The sequence below is a fragment of the Carassius gibelio genome, chromosome A21, assembly GCF_023724105.1.
Source record: "Carassius gibelio isolate Cgi1373 ecotype wild population from Czech Republic chromosome A21, carGib1.2-hapl.c, whole genome shotgun sequence".
NCBI lineage: Eukaryota > Metazoa > Chordata > Actinopteri > Cypriniformes > Cyprinidae > Carassius > Carassius gibelio.
Window position 1 is genome coordinate 20712619 of NC_068391.1, and position 18106 is coordinate 20730724.

The window sequence follows — 18106 nt, forward strand, 5'->3', positions numbered from 1 at the left end:
AGCCACATGCTAATCATGCTACTAAAATGTTAACAACATGCTAATCATGCTACAAACATGCTAGCAACATGCTAATCATGCTAGCAAAATGTTAGCGACATACTAGCAACATGCTAATCATGCTCGAAACATGCTAACAACATGCTAGAGACATGCTAGCCAAATGCTAATCATGCTAGAAACATGTTAGCAACATGCTAATCATGCTACAAACATGCTAGCAACATGCTAATTATGCTAGCAAAATGTTAGCGACATGCTAGCAACATGCTAATCATGCTAGAAACATGCTAGTCACATGCTAGCAAAATGCTAATCATGCTAAAATCATGCTCTCAACATTCTAGAAACATGTTAACAACTTTGCTAATCATGCTAACGACATGGTAGTCACTTGCTTATAATGTTAATAATATGTTAATCACTTTCTTTTTTAAACTTCTTAACTTTTAAAACTTTTAAATTTTTAAAACTTTTTAAGCTTTTCAAACTTTTTACATTTTTCTAACTTTCTGGCCAGGCTTTTTCAAGCCAACTTAAAGTTTGAAAACAAACTTTACTATCTAGTTATAATTAACATCGGATCAAGTAATTTCAAACGATCAAGCACCTGTAGTGACAGTGGAAAGGCGGCTAATGAGTGAGTCAATGAGATTCAACAGATTCATTCAGAAACTAAGCATTTGACTGCGTTAATGAGTGAATCATTTATTCAACCGATTCATTCAAAAAGTAAACACCGTCCATTGTTCAAAGATGCAAAATGTTTTGAGCAAAAAAACACTTGTTTTAATGTTTTAATGAGTCTAACTTGTAGACGCCAGACCACTGATTCATTAAACCTGCTTTCCTGCACACGGTGTTCTTCTGATTGTTTTGTAGTAAGTAATGAATATACTTCGGGGGAAATGTATCGGAGTAAAAGTATACATTTTAATTAGGAAATGTAGTGGATTAAAAGTTACAGATACTCCCAAAAATACTGTCCCCATTGACACAAACTAAGTCATGTGGAATGGTTGGTTTTTGGTTTTACAGCATAACTCTTCCCAGAAACATGCTAACACTTAGCGATTTCAGTTTGTAATTTAAATGTAAATGGTGTGTTTCCTTGCAGGTCAGAAACCTGTGCTACATGGTCACACGCAGAGAGAAGATCAAACACTCTTTATGTAACCTGCAGGAGAAGATCTTTGCCTTGCAGATTCAGCTCCTAGAGAAGGACCTAGCTGGAGGTATGAAAACTCTGTCTCCTGTGTTTTTCTTTCACCTTTTTGATCAGTGCAAGTTTTTACTCGAGGCACACGAGCTAAGCTGGCAATGCACCGCCAAAATAATCAAATGTGCTGGGTAAATAAGTTCAGACCACTCATTTGCATACTGACATGGTTGACAGCTGTTCATGTACAGCCATCGTTTAAGATCGAGTATCTGTAAAACTGTATAAGATTTCCATTCCAACTAAAAGCTTAAATCTAGGCACGCTGGTAGTTTCAGAGCAAATGCAAAACTGTGACATTTCATTCACTGGCGCGCCTCCATCAGTTCATTATACTTACTTGATGATCCTCTTGACTTGCTTGCAACCCTCCAAAATAAAAACATGATGACTTCAGCTTTGAAAGTGATGAAAATTCATATAAAAACAAGATTTTTTTTTTTTTTAAATGTTAGCATTGCATTTTTAAGGGTACTGTGAAATAATAGCATTTTTATTTTTATTTATATGTATTATTATTATTATTTTTTTTCACTCACTTTTAAATTTTCAAATATAATAGTATTATAACACTGTATTCTTTTGTTCATTTTATTAACAAAAACTAACGAAAGTGCAAAAATATTATTATTATTGTTACTATTATTTATTTATTTTTTATATTTCTATTTAATGGGTCACACTATGTACAGCGTGAGCACCAAACGAAATCTCCAGGTGCTCTCATGAGAACACGACCGAAGAGCGTATGTGCATCCCTCTCTTTACTCAATGCTTGCAGAGCAGCTTGCGTTCTTTCCTTTAGTACAAGTAAAGGAGGATGAGGATGAGGATGGAGAATCCAAGAAGTGAGAAGCACCCTCCTCATAAAGGTGACACTAATTATACGTTGAGTTGTAGTTGACCGCATGATCACCTGGCCTGGGATTTGATGCGATCCTGTGCTTTATGTCCTGCTCCCCGATTACTGCTTTATCAGGTAATCATTCATGTTCTTCAATCAGTATTAAATGTGATGAATGTAAGCCTGTTCCTGCTGAAACACCATCACAAAAACTTCACCTTGTGTTTATGAGAAATTGACAGGCTAGGCTATTTTGTGATATTTTAGGAGATTAAGACTACATAAGGTTAATCTGCAGTTAGACTAATGTTCACATCCTGTGAGTAATGGTCATAACGATTTAGAGTTCATATATCCAATACACCTTAATCAGCTGTTTCAGGTGTGTTTAATTAGGGCTGGAGATAATCTCTGCTTCTGTTATGTTAATCGTAGAGACTGTATTGATATTGAAGTGTTCATAGATTTTAGATATCTAGATTAAATATAATTTAATGATACTATAATGTTTTTGTGTTGAGCAATTTAAAAAGTGAATCATATTGTTTAACATATTAACATTCCTGAATGTGACTGTGTTTTTTTGACGTGCTCTTAGGTGACATTATGCTTTCTTTTTCAGATTTCATCCCAAAGGAAAAGGGGCAGCAGTGTGATGTAAGCCAGCTTTTTAAAACTTCAACCGTTGGACCACTAGTAGTCTGACTCCTCAAAATAATTATCTTAAAGGTTGTTGTCCTTTTTGTCCCACTTTTATTAAGATTGATCTTTTTGTCATTGATTGTTAAACTGTTTAAAAATAAATAAAGTGACTCAACGGCTGGAAAGGTGTCATTTTGATTTTAAAATGGTTTCCCCAAACTTTGAAATGGTCAGGAGTTTGTGCACCAGCTTAATGTTGTTGGTAACAGTGTCTACGTTTACATGCACAATTTTTGGTTCAGTCGGACTGAATTTATTCCGATTGATGAATCTGATTGTAGTGTTTGCATGAACACTAAATATAGTGATCGGGTTGATGTGTGTGATATTAGAATGGATTATTTTTGACATGCGTACACTGCACAAATAGTGAAAGAAACATGAAGATAATATAGAGTTTCTCACTGTTTGCACATAATAACCACTCTCCTAAATGTTTTATTTGTTTGTTTTGCTTTTCATTTATCATGCAAAAAATGAAATAAAGAAACCCCCTTCCAGCACCCAAACCGGTATCCTAAACAAGGTTGTCCTGCTCAATTTCACAGTTGCTGAGTGAAAGGTATTTTATTTTAATGGCAGGACACTCATTTATACGACACTTTATTCAAAAGTAAGAGTCGCTCGTTCATTGCGTCACGTCATTACATTATTTCTGTGTCATTGCACATGCGCAGTCCTTTCAGTTTTAGTGGTTTTAGTGTTTACATGCACTTTCAATCATATTAGAAGAGGAATAAACCACCATTTCAATCAAGCTCAGTCGAATCGATTAAGGTGTTTACATGAAGGCTTTTCAGTCCAATTGAGCCATCAATCCGATTACAAATGGATTATTTGGTTGCATGTAAACGTAGCCAATGTTAACTTGGTACATTAGATGGTAACATTGTTTTCTGTTGACATTTCAGTAATATTTTCAATGAAATAAAAATGAATCAACAAAAGTGGTTTAGAATCAACATTTATTTATATATATATATCTATCTATATATATATATATATATATATATATATATATATATCTCAAATCAAGTGCTTGAGTAAAAGTGCAGATAACTAATAAAAAATTAATCCTGTAAAACTATTAGGATTTCGATTTTACTCTAGTCAAAGTACAAAAGTATTAGATTTTTAATGTACTTAAGTACTGATCATTGAATTTTTTTGTCATTTTACATACTTTTTAATGAATTTCATATTATGTATTTAAATAATTCTACTGCTCAATATTCCTGGTCTACGTATTAAGTATATTAAAATATCAGGTTACTGATACTTCATGTGTTCAAACAAGTAAAAAAAAAAAAAAATAATTGTATGTGTATGTGTTTATTTAAATTTCTCAGTATAATATTGGTACAACATCCATGCTTTAGTACACAAATTGTTTTTTTCTTTTGGTTTTGTGTTTAAATAATTTCCGGGTGTTTTATTTCTCCTGTTTTGTGGCTCTGTTTGTATGTTCTCTAAGTCTACTCACTGATATGAGAAAACACCTCCCCACTTACAATTGTACATCTCAGGGAACTGAGGTTACGAATGTAACTGGAGCATTCCCTTTTGAACCGTCTCTCCCTTTGCATTGAACAATTATGGGGAGCACATCCAATAGCTGTGTGCTATAAGCAAGTGCAGAACGAAGCTGCTCTTCAAACCCAGCCCGGAGCGCCCATAATGAGGGCTTGTAAAAAGCATGAGTCAAATATGAGACCCAAGACAACATGCTGGGGTCTACAGGTACTTCTCAATAAATTAGAATCTCGAGGAAAAGATTATTTATTTCAGTAATTCAATTAAAATTTTGAAACTTATGTATTAAACTACTTCAGTCAGTTTGCATTGAATTTATTTAAGTCTTTGGTTCTTTTAATTGTGATGATTTGGCTCACATTTAACAAAAACCCACCAATTCACAATCTCAACAAATTAGAATTTGATGACATGCCAATCAGTTAATAAACTCAAAACACCTGCAAAGGTTTCCTGAAGCCTTCCAAATGGTCTCTAATAATCATTGACACCCTTCACAAGGAGTGGAAGTCAAAAAAATGAATTGCCAATATGCTGTCTGTTCACAGAGTGCTGTATCCAAGCATGTTAACAGAAAGTTGAGTGGAACGAAAAAGTGTGGAAGAACAACATGCAGAAGATGATTTGAGATAGTGAATTGGTGGTTTTTTTGTTAAATGTGAGCCAAAATCATCACAATTAAAATTACCTAAGTTTTAAACTACTTCAGTCTGTGTGCATTGAATTTAATACACAAGTTTCACAATTTGAGTTGAATTACTGAAATAAATGTACTTTTTCCTCGACATTCTAATTTATTGAGAAGCACCTGTACATAACAAGACCTTCTCCACTAATCTAGGGGATTAGGTAAATTAAGCAGACAAAATCCGTGCCTGAAGACCAGGGTCATTATAGGTTATAAAATCTGGTAGATGGTGAAGACACGTATATCACCAATTGAAACTCCGCTGGACCAAGCCCAGGAAGGGGCTATTCCTCTGGTGGAATGAGCCCTCACTCTGATAAGACACTGTAGGTCTGCTGGGGCATAAGCCAGGGCTATAGAGTGAATGATCTAGTGAGACACAGCCAGTTAGAGCAGCCTCCGAAACCTAAAAAGAGCTGCTTTGACTGTCGGAATTTACAGAGTGTATTGGGACCCTGCTCATCCTCTGAATTTGGAAGAGCTAGAAGGGTATTGGCTTGTGCACTTTAGGCACATAGTCGTGTCTTGGTGTGAGGATGACTCTACAGTAATTAGGCCTAAACTCAAGGCATGAAGCACTGACTGAAAGTGCTGGCAGGTCACCCACTCGCATGACTGAAGTTAAAGCCAAAAAGAGGGTGGTCTTAAGTGACTGGGCCGTAAGTCAGCCAACTGGAGTAGCTTCTTGCTTCTTGCTTCAGAGTTTAGTGAAAGGATGATCTTTATGCTGAAGGAGAAAAAATTTGACGAATGGCACTCTGAGCCGACTTATGTAGTGATCGGCTCCATCCCATTTGGCGGCTGAAGTGCCATTTGTTCATACAACTGAACGAATGTGAAAATCAGGCTTCAGTGTCAGAGTAAACAGGAGTTTTCTCATAGGCATGCAACGGAACAGGAGAGATGGAAACATGTTTTTGCTCCACAACATCACTCGAATGTATGAAGTAACTTCCTATTGTGATCTGATAGGGCTTCTTATCACAGAATGTGGCAGAAAATATATTATATACAGTAACTGTAAAAAAGGTTATTAGCAATGGATTGATGAATGGATGAAAATACCCAAGATGGCTAGAAGAACACAGATAAACTATACATTGTCGTAAAAGAGTATTTATTGTCTTCTTGTTTCCTCATTCAAAACGTTTTTACTTTTAATCATAGAGTATCATGAGTTTTATTACTTCTGTGTTGCATATGTTGAGTTTCTGCACAATGGAGCCCTCTGGCTTCCAGTATGAATGAACCAGACATTACATGTTAATAGCACTAAATAATAGCCAATCCACAAAAATAATTCTTCTTTCAGAGGGAATTTGAACTAAACCTATAATGATCCATGTTTTTCTACAGACTAGAAAAGCATTCAAGCTCTGGGGATCTCCCGTTCTTGGCTCATTTTGAGTCAGACTTGTGAATTCACTGAATTGTTAGCAGGTGTCGCTCTGACCGAATCATTTGAATCAGTGAGTTGTTGGGTGTTTCTCAAATGGAAGGCTGCATCCCAAACGTTTGTTTTTTAAGGCACTTTGGGACTGTTTTTACTTCACACACACACACACACACACACACACACAAAAGTGTGAAACTTTGACAAGATCTGATTTCTGGATGATTTGATGATTTGTAAAAGTCATTTTATAATATCAAAATATAAAACATGAAAATGGAAATGCATGACCAATAAGCCAATAAGTACTTTGCTTAAAACAAAGTGTATTTTGTCAATAGCATTTAAATTGGATATTTTTAGAGCTTTAAAGTGCTGGGAATATTTTTGTGAAATACTTGAAAGGCATTGAAATCTCAAAAGGTTATACCCTGAAAATTAATAACATAATAACATTCGACGATTTCTGCCAAAACTCCATGGTTATAATTAGCGTAACTGCTTCTAGTTTTCTATGTCTGCACTATGTGATCTGTTTGTTACAGAGAATTTTTAGTAGAATTTGGATGTTTCTCATTAGATCTCGCAGCGAATGATCACAAATTTTGTCGTACAGGATGAAAACATAGTTGCAGTCTAGAGCCGTTATGCATTGGAATGAAGTGAAGTAAAAGTAAAAGTTTCTTAAAAGAATTAACTTTTTTGATCCACTTCAAATGTTGACTAGTGTACTTTGACTGTCCACCACTGGATTCAACAGTGATGTCGAATCAACATCATAGTGTTGAATCAGTGACTCTGCCAATGGGTTGGTTTTTATTTTTTAAATTCTTTTTTTTTTTTTTTACATTGACTAATGGTGAACCAGTGATGTTGGAACATCTTTACTTCATAATGATGATCCAGTGACATTACCATACAATTTAAACCTTTTTTTTTTTTTTTTTAATGTAAATTTTTTTTTTACATTTAATTGCAGGTGAAAATGTGATCTTGAACCAACACCGCTTTGTAACATTAATTCAATCCTGTTAGCGTTGATTCATTGCTTGCTATCTGGGGACACTTCCAAAAATTATTTTTCTATTTTAAACAACTACTCAGTGAAGTAAGGTGCTTAAACTACATATTTCACAAGTTCCAATTTCTATTCTTTGTCTATGATGTTGGACATGATGTTAGATATGTGTTGTTTAAACCGGGAAAATGTATTAAATGAAAAAATTTAAAATAGCCACAAGAATTCATTGTTGATGTCCAAGCATTATTATTATTATTATAATTATTATAATTACTACTATTATTATTATAGGGTTCATAGGAGAAAATGACTGAAACTGCTCAAACTGAAACGAACAGATGCCGCCATTCAATGTATTTAGCACCCTCTGTTATTGCAGTGCATTATGGGATTAAATGAATGCACTCAATAATGTCGACTATGGTTTTGGACACCACTCCAATAGACCATCCACTCACTAATTTACAATGAATGAATGAATGATGCATTTATATAGTGCTTTATTGTGTATTGTTTCACACCCAGAGCGCTTTACAATCATGTCGGGGGGGTCTCTCCTCAACCACCACCAATACAAGGGTATAGGGGTGATTTTGGACACAGCACGTGTACATCAGGGCATTGATTTTACAATATACATGCCAATAAATGGCTCACTTCCAAAAATATAATACGCCCAACTTATTTTAGAAGCACCTTTCGGCCGATTCATACCCTGTGCCAAATTACATAATGATTGAAAGTTTAATTGATCAGCTATTGAGGGTTGATTGCCTGCTTAATGGCCATTGTTGTTGGTTGTTCAATTGATATTGTAGGCATATGTTTGAAACTTACTCGGGCTCATTGGTGCCAAACGAAAAATAACTTTTCTAAGTTCAAGATTCCCAAGAATTTTGGTCTTTTTCCATCTACTATACTTATACCATACTTGGAAAGATTCAGGGAATCTGGAGGAAAGATTTGAACTGTGAGATAGTATGTTCATTTGATATTATCTTGGTTTTCATGCTAGGTTCCTACATGTTAGATTGCAATTCATCAAATAAATCCAATAGCTCTATTGGTGAAAATAAACAAGATTCGAAAGCTTAAAACAGAAAAGTCATGTGGCGATGTGTGAGCGTTCTGTATTCATGAGACCCGCCTAATCGTTTTTTGTTTGAGCTACAAGGGTCAGCATTGACCTGTTTTTTACACAGTGTTGTGCGGAGGAGCTGCATTTGTTTGGATCCCTCTTTGCAGTGTTCGTTATTCCTGAATCTCTGACTCAGCACTTTTTCCTCTACTTGCTGGTTTTCTGTCATCTGCTGTTAAGACCCATATTCATTCTGCCTTCCAAAAAAACTCGTCCCTCAACAACACCATTTAAGGTTAATCTGGACCATATTTTTCCATACGTGAGATACACTACAGCCAAACTGTCTTGACGTCACATCTGAACAACTGTCCACCATTGAGATGTACTAAAGTGATGTATAGAAACTTTAAATTACATTAAGCGGCTGATTGCAGTCTGATGTGTGATGTTTTCTCATTTTTGGGTTTTTGGGATCTTGATTAAAAAATGCCCTTTACTATGAAGAACCAAAATAAAAATGCTTTTGAGCTGTATTAGCTTTAAGTGAGCTCAGCTATTATGATTAAAGATCATATGTCTGAAATAATAGCTAGAAAAGTGGATTTTTAAAAATTAAAATATCAATTTTTTTTTTCTTTTTTTTTAAATTTTTTTTTATTTTTTTTATTCAAATTACATGCAAAAACATGCAGTTTGTTGCAGATGCTGATATTTATGTGTCCCTGGAGCACAAAAGCAATCTTAAGTCTCTGGGGTATATTTGTAATAATAGCTAAAAATGCAATGTATGGGTCAAAATAATTGATTTGTCATTTATGACAAAAATCATTAGGATATTAAGTAAAGATCATGTTACATGAAGATATTTAGTCAATTTCCTATCATAAATATATAAAAACTTAATTTTTGATTAGTAATATGCATTGCTAAGAATTAATTTGAACAATTTTAAAGGTGATTTTCTCAATATTTAGATTTTTTTGCTCCCTCAGATTCCAGATTTTCAAATAGTAAAAAGTATTTTGATTCAGCTTTCAGGTGATCTATAAATCTCAATTTTGAAAAAAGTTTTGTGGTCCAGGGTCACATATGAACAAAAATGAAGATTAAATTCTGATAACTTGTAATCATATAAATATCTCCCAATAATGACTTCTATGTGTCTTATAAGATATGCTCAGTTGTCTGATCAAAGTTCTAAAACATAATGCAATGTAATACAATGATCATTGAGAGATGAACAAATAAACCTTCCTCCTCAGAAGCCGGATGAACATATGGTTTTTCTGAAAAATAATGTCTGGATAATCAGCTCAATTGATGCTTCAATCCATTAAGTGCTCATCATGAAATATTAAGAACAATACTCCCAAAATATCTGCATTATGGTATCATTTAACTGAATTCAAACTGGAAATCATACCTAAACATATTCTGATGACAAAATGATTCCCTCACAAAATGTCATGACAATAAAAACCGCATCATACGACATTAAAGGTTTAAGTTGCATTAAGTTAAGAATGTGCTCTTTCTGTAAAATGCATTGACAAATGAATGACTAAAATATAAAAAAAATCCACAAAATTTATCTTCGAATTCAGGAGATCAGCAAGGACCGTTTTCACGTTTTGTTATTACAATTATATTATTATTATTATTATTATATATTAATTGTCATCTTAATCTGAATAAAATAAACTGAAATGAATGATTGACATGAAATACTAAATTTAAAGGATTATTTAAAATGAAATGCATGTCTTGCACCCTCTTGTGGACGGTTGATTTAAAATCTGGTGTTTGCTGATCTTTTCCTCAAACTCAGTGCTTCCTAAAGCTGTGCTGGAGACACTGAATATAATTTGAAATATTTAAGAGGAAAATTCAATGGTTGACAGCTGAAATTTTGTTTAATTGCTAATTTTACGCATTTTGCATGCTCTTTTATATTCTGTATTTTATAGAAAAAACTCGGAGAGGGGAGAAGATTCATCGCAATGGAGTCAGGGAACGAGTGAAAGAAAGAAGAAAGAGTAGTCCAGACAAGAAAGACAAATGGAGATCAGATGACAGCTCTGTATTCACACAGCTGGGTAAGTAACTGAAGGATGTGTTCGGTTTCATCATCTGTACAGATCTGCAAAAAAATACAGTACAGCAGTACAATTCAATCAACCTTTAAAATGCAACCCCTGAAAATACTTTTCAAACGAGACGAAAAAACTCAATACAGCAGAGGTTCTCAGATTCATCATTTTTGTTCTGCGGCTCATTTTTAGGTTATACTGCCATGTCACTTTAGGATCTCATGAGTTTAATTATGTTACTGTCAAGTTATGTTCTAAAGAAGAACAACAGATTTGATCACTTTTGATCATTTTAATGCTGTTCGCATGATCAAGTCAATATTATACATGGCATGTGAAATTGTTTAAAGTGGGGGAAAATGTAAAAATGTTTCACATCTTCTCTAAACTTATAAAAGTAATTTATGTGACTCTGGAGCACAAAAGCAGTCTTAAGTCTCTGGGGTGTATTTGTAGCAGTAGCCAAAAATACATTGTATGGGTCAAAATTATCTATTTTTTTCTTTTATGACAAAAATCATTAGGATATTAAGATCATGTCCCATGAAGATATTTTGTAAACTTCATACCATAAATATATCAAAACACTATTTTTGATTCGTAACATGCATTGCCAAGAATCTTATTTGAACAACTTTAAAGATGATTTTCTCAATATTTAGATTTTTGTGCTCCTTCAGATTCCAGATTTTCAAATAGTTGCATCTCAGACAAATATTGTCCTCCTAATAAATAATGTATAAATCTCAATTTCCAAAAATTGACCCTTATAAATGGTTTTGTAGTTCAGGGTCACACATGTTTGTTTTATGTTATCTAATGAATTATATGAATCAAATAATTATACAGCAAAAGACTAGAATTTTCTCTTAAATGTTTTTCTCACTGTTAACCGCTTTAAATGAGTGAGAGATACAGGGGGAGTGGCTATGTTGCATCAGATCACTGTCCTCACAGCTGATTGGTCCAGTTTCAGGTTTGCGATCTCTTCAGAGCAGGGTAGCAGTGCAGCGCAACTATTGAGACGAAGCCCGCTCAAAACCAACCCAGCTTCTCGAGCTCGAAAACTGTAGCTTGAGTGTGTGGGTAGAAATTAAAACTGGCTTCATGCAGCAGGCCTCTGGACGCCTTGATTAGCTGGTTCAGATGCTAGCTGGGATGGACACAGACTGAATGTATATCTCTTCCACAGGTTTCTCCAAATCCTTCCCGCTGGACGGCTCGCTTTTTGACAGCTGGCTGGCTCAATCGGTTCACATCACGGCAGATAACATGCTGAGCCAGTGGTCTCTATCCGAAGAGAGCCGCGACCCCTCCGCCAGCCTCCTGTCAGACCAGCTCCTGCAGGGCGAGGAGAACCTGCTCAGCCTCATGATGGACCACTCCATCAAGTCCTCCTGGAAAACACCCCAGCAGGGCCGCAAGCCCAGGGCTGGGCCACGCTCCCGCAGGAAGTCCGTCTCGCTTCCAAGAATCGGATCCGCAGTCAAAGGCAAGGTTTGTCCTGAGGACCAACTTCCCAAACGAGGAGAAAGAGTACGCCATGTACACCCTCATCACACCCGCAGCAGCGAAGGCAGGCCGGACCCTCTGCAGCCAGCCATATCCAAAATGGACTCGTGCCACATTTCCGAGGAGCATGGCTCTTGGGACGCTGGTGCGGACGATGGGGATACGGAGAGCGACAAGCGCTCGCAGGTGGCCTTGCGTCTGCGTCTGCCTAGACAGGGCAAGTCACGCTCCAAGAGCAACACGACGCAGGTCTTGCTGCACAACAGCACTGGGAACAACATCTCCGCGCACGACACTGAAACAGACGGCTATTTCTCTGACGCGGAACAGAGTGACAGTGAACTGCCCTCTTTCAGCCGGAAGCTGCGCTTGCCCCAACTGCATGCTGGGAAGGAGGAGGTAGTGCGGAGAAGCGTGCTTGCCTCCTAAAACCATATTTGGATGCAGCGGTGTTGCTGTCGGAGACACAGTCTCTCTCCCGTTTCTAGACTTTCGGATGTAAAGGCGTGTGTTCTTTTCTCGGTTTACGTGTCAGAGTATGTTAGTCCGTCGCCTACATTTATGCAACCATAACCATTTGTGCTTGACAAAAACAAGAAGAATCGAAAAAGTCTAAATGAACACTGTCAAGTGTGTCCTCTTGGGAAGCAATAGGCTCTGTCCTGGAACAGGGACGATGACGTGGGCATTATGACGTCTGTTCAGGGTGTGTTTGTTTTATATAAATACGTCTGTCATGTGTCTCCAGAGGATGCGGCTACTATAAAATGATGTACAGAGAAAATATGACACAAATAAGCACAAATAGCCGTTGGGGAATGTAGCACACATCTATGTCGTATCCACCGCCTCATTCGCTTTTACAGAGACTAGACGTACCAGAATCACACGGACACTTGAGCGTAATTCTTACGTGACAGATCAGCTTCCATCATGGGTGAATCTCACGAACATGAAGCCTGTTTTAAGAGCCGTGTGACGATTGAGCACATTTTTGATGTTTGTTCAATCCATCTCGAGTGGTCTGAGGTTGTAACATTGATTTCCTCTATCTATTGGTATCGCAAGACATTAGTTTTGTAGTTTTTATCTTCGTGTCATCACTGTGGTCTTCTTTGTGTCATGGCGCACAAATAATTTGGGGTTGTTTATGGAAACCTCAGTATCTTGAAAAACCATAAGACATTTTTTCTCTTTACATTCAGAGCAGCATGCAGAATCAAACGTTCCCAGTTTCCCATGTCGGCAATTTTGGGCATCTTATCATTTCCAATTTGGACAAAAAATGCTATATTTTCGAATACATTGGTGTATTGTTACAAAACATGGTATGTGTCTTCAGCACAGTTCCCTAGACATACTCAAACATTTAGTAGCAGTGGTCAAACATTATAATGGAATTTTAAAAATTTTTATAGCTTTTGATTAATTTAGCCTATTGTCTTGAGACTCCTCTTGATAGATTTCTTGGATCATGCATTGGCCGAACTTCCTGTCCGCTATTTTGATTTTTTTGTTCACTTAGACCATTGGTCTGATTTTCACCAAATTTGGCTCATATCATCTTCAGACCATACTGGAAAAAAATTCATGAATTTCGTGTCGATAGATAAAACGGTTTTCGTTTAACGTACCAATTAATTTAATGCCAAACTGTATCTGAGGCTGTATCCCTGTAAAGCTTTGATAAACTGACAACTGACCACACCACATCAATTTGGTAACAGCGCCACCTATCGGTCAAAATTGATAAACCATTAAATCATATTAATAATGACCGAATTTATGATTTTCAGCCAGTTTATATTAAATCACCTTAAAATGTCTTCAATTACTCAGTGTTACTTTCGGTTTGATCCTCCCTGCCATGCTTGCGCCTCATTCTGCCTCCATTGTGCTTAGCCATTAATTGCTGTTTGCATTTGGATTTCAATTCTGAGTCTAAGGAAAGTTCACGTATCTTGAGATATGCATTTGATATCAGTTTTTAATTCCATCTTGAGCCAAGAAACTGAGCTTTCCATAAATGTCTGTATGACCCGAAATTTCTTGTGCGCCATGACACAAAGCCGACCACCATGGTTAAACGAAGTAAAATAAAAATTGGTGGTTTTGCGATACCAACAGATCGAGATAATCACTTTAAAAAAGTTAAAAATAGTCATGCAACTCAATTGGACCACTTCTGATAGTTCCAGTTACAACTAATTAAAATGTCTAGAATTTTTTGGAGGGATCTTTTGTGAGATTCACTTTCGTATCTGGCACTTTCTTTCCCACTTCAGTACATTTGTTCAGAAAGAACCATTGTTGTTCTCCATTAAAGTGTGCCTTCTGTAGCCCCCTAAATCAAACGAATAATCAACATGTTTAACTATTTTAATACAATGATGGCAATCAGAAACTGACACCTGCTTGGTCCAAAAGCTTGTATGTAGATGTCAAAGTCATAGAGATTCTAGGTGCCTAGAAAACCGCGTCGATCCATCAATACTGCTTTAGCAAAGTGCTGTTCCAACACTGACGTCCGTCAGTCTAATTGGATTGACACTAACGAAGTGTCCTCAGGCTTTGCTAATGTTTTCCCTCTGATTGTGACGTCTAATGAATCAACCCATGGTGTTTATCTCAGGGTTATAGCGAAGAAGTGATTGCAATCATCTGAAAAGCTTAAACCTGTACATTCACAAACAACAAGGTTTCTTTGCCAAAACGTCACGTTTTGAGATGATCTTCTCACAGTGTAATGATGAAACACTGAGTTTGTTTTATTATGTATGATGATGCCAAAGAAAAGCAAGTCAGCATATGCTCTGAAGTGGATGTAAACTTTGTGTCTGGATCTTCTGAAGATCTCAGCGTGCACTGATATCCACCCGTACACTCCTGGATCGCATCATCAATCGAGCATCGTCCTCATCAGCAATCACAGACGCGAGCTGTCCAGAAAGGTTTAGTTCGAGACAAAAGCTACTGATGTGTAGCGTACGTAATGTGTGTCAGTGATCGAAGGGTTAGTTCACCCAAAACAAGGACAGTTCTGTATTCAGTCTTGTCGTTCCAAACCGGTTTGCTGTTCTTTTCCATACAATGAAAGCAAATGGGTCCAAAAAGGACAAAAAAAAATAATCCATGCGCTACATTCCGAGTCTTCTGGTCTCTTCCCAAATTTTAAGTGTTTAATTTACCGAAAAATCCTTCCCCAGTCACCGTAGATCTCCAACGTTGTGGCAAATTTGCGACTAGCATCATAACCAAAGGATTTTTCACCAGAAGACTAGAATCCCGTCATTTCGTGTTCCACAGAAGAGTAATTTTGGGTTTGGAACAACGCCGCGGTGGATGAATTGTTTCAGTCCTTCGCTGGCTCAAATCGCGACAGCCGTCTACTGTATCCGTACAGACCACAGACAGCGACCTGTACAGATTTCATGTATCTTAGCTGCTTTAATAGGGACTAATCATAGCGCTGGTCATTTGCCGTTCTCTGGTTCAGTATGCACCCAACGCAGACATGGAGTACTGTGCCTTTAGTGACTTAGTTTCAGCCTCCTGCAAGAGTTCAAGCTGCTTTATCATGCTTCGTTGCCGTTCGTGTACCAAAACTATAACATATACTCTACGTAATCTCTGTAAATGTTCAGCTTCTGTGCGACCGTTTTCCTCCCACAACGTAATGACTGAGTAGATCTTGACACTCGTATGTTGTTAGTGAGCCTTCCGCTTTAATGACAGAAGGTAACTAGTCTTTGCACTCGATTATTCTTTTGTCTCTACAAATAGCTGGAAATCATCAAGACCACCAAGGGGTGTGCGATATTGATGAAAAACATTTTTTTTTTTTTGTTTATAATAAGACGAGGTGTAGGGTGTTTTTGTGCTGGTACGTTGGCTGGTTTAGGCCCGTCATGGCTCACATAAGTGACATAAATTAACTTTTACATACATTTTCCACCTCGAGGCATTTATGATGATTTACACAGAGTTCAGTGCAGCTCAGAGGTGGCCTGAATGCAGTTACAAATGCCTAAAACTGTGTGCTAACCAGACGAGCCGTGCCAAGGTTTTCAGTCCAGCTACGACGCACCAGAAAATAGAAACCGTTTCTAAAATAGAATCCGCTGTTCGGACAAAAACTCAGATTAACATGGAAAAGATACCTTTTATCATATGTCACAGCATCGTGTTGCATCTGATCAGGACACAATAATAATAAAACAATACTTAAAAGTATTAAAACAAAAACCACCAGTAGGTGGCAGAGTCATTCCCTCAAACTATTCGTTCAAAAACATGCATTCATTCAGTAAGGAAGAGCTCAAAACTGTTTTGTCATGGATTTGTTTGAAACTATTTTCCTTACATAAAATTGAGAAAAAACTGACAGTACTGTTGTCTTTTTAGCTCATTTAAATGACAATTACTGTGTAAAATCAATCGATATCACATTTACAAGTGTGTTTATATTTTTAAAAACAGCACTTGTGCTCGTGTGATATTGCCAAATTACCATATAAGACAAAAGCTCATAAATATAATTTTATTTTACCTTTAAATCTTGTATTTCAGGTTATTCTGACCGCATTCTTCTAGGCTGCATCATCTGGTTTGTGCCAAGTGAGTGACATACCTAACATCAGCTCATGTATCCTTAAAACAATTAGTAAATTATCCTAGAAGACACCTATCGCACACCCCTAAGATCCAGCTGTTCTCTAGGATGGAACTGATTATTGAAGAAAAGTCATAATTCATCCACAGAAATAAAGTGAAGTGCCCTTTTTTTGTTTGTTTCTTTGCATTTGTAAAGATGTCTGGACATCTTATTATTATTAAAATCAGCATGAATAAGATTCATTACAAACAGCACTTCTGCTTTTAAGCTTTTAAGGGTTTCTTTAATGGATTTTGGTGACGTTTGACCCCCATGAGCTTCACCTGAGTATCTTTCAGTGTTGTCGTTCACTTCCAGAGGATCTGTTTACTGACGCGTCTCAGAAACCAGTCGTGAAATATCTCTCGCTTGTTCAGCTGCGGCTTTTGCGGTCATATCCAACTCTCTCTTGTCTTGTTTACTATGCAGCAAATTTTTCCCACATGCCCCTGTGACCGAGCAGTTCTTTCTGTCGTTCTCTCTTGAAAGAGTAAACGAGGTGCAGGAGAAGTCCATTAAGAATCACACGTGTCCTGTAAATCTGTCAACATCTTCCGCTCGACACGGTTAGGATACGATGATATGAATGTTGCAGGAGTTTATCCTTCTATGTTCTTTGTTTCAAAGAATGTTGTGCCATTTGTTAATAGCAGAGAAAACTATTGAACATATAATTAGAAAAAGAAGAAGAGCTATTTTAAATTATTTTAGGCTTCTTTTGTTTTTTTGCGATATTTATTTTCTTGTATTGGAAATCTTTATAGAAGGAAAAAAGACAAGTATTTTTCATCAGTGCAAAAACCTATTTTTTCCTTTTTGTACATTTTCCATGTTAAGCAGTCTTTAGAGCAATATAATGTTCATGTGACTGTATGTGCATGCTGTATGTGATGCCTTAATAACAGCTCCAGTCCCATCATCGCCAGCGCTCGGCTGTGGTCGACCAGTGCAGTCAATAAAGCTGTGCTTTCTGTCTTACGTCTCTGTGATCAGTGTCACTCCACCACACGCACAAAACACAAACATACCCCAGAATAATAACAACTTTCAGAAAGTGTTTTAGTGGGAGGATTGTACAGTGACTCTTTCTCAGTGTTAAAGTATTACACCAGTAGGTGGCGACAAATCACTGTTTTCATGTTGGAGTCATTGAATCATTCTTTCAACTGATTCATTCATGAAAAAGACATACTTGGTGGTGGTCTCAGGTTATTTGTTATGACAGTTTTTAAAAACAGCTGATGATAGAAATGGAGTGACTAAGTGACTAGCAAAGTCTTAACAATATAGGAAATAAAATAAAACCCACACAATGACTTTCATAAGCGAATGCACAGTCAGCAAATGAGGGTCTAAAACATACTTGTGT

General features: G+C 36.7%; 1 protein-coding gene across 4 annotated transcripts in view; it reads left to right on the plus strand.

The window, feature by feature from the left end:
• LOC127941341 (protein Jade-1) overlaps positions 1 to 17715 on the plus strand; it is a 56070-nt gene extending 38355 nt beyond the window's left edge. For all 4 annotated transcript variants that reach the window (XM_052536328.1, XM_052536327.1, XM_052536329.1 and 1 more), the window contains exons 10-12: positions 1118 to 1235; positions 10449 to 10577; positions 11764 to 17715. In XM_052536328.1, the coding sequence (XP_052392288.1) occupies positions 1118 to 1235; positions 10449 to 10577; positions 11764 to 12512 (996 nt within the window). In that variant the 3' untranslated portion in view covers positions 12513 to 17715. The remainder of the gene's footprint in view (positions 1 to 1117; positions 1236 to 10448; positions 10578 to 11763) is intronic.
• The last annotated feature ends 391 nt before the right edge of the window (positions 17716 to 18106 follow it).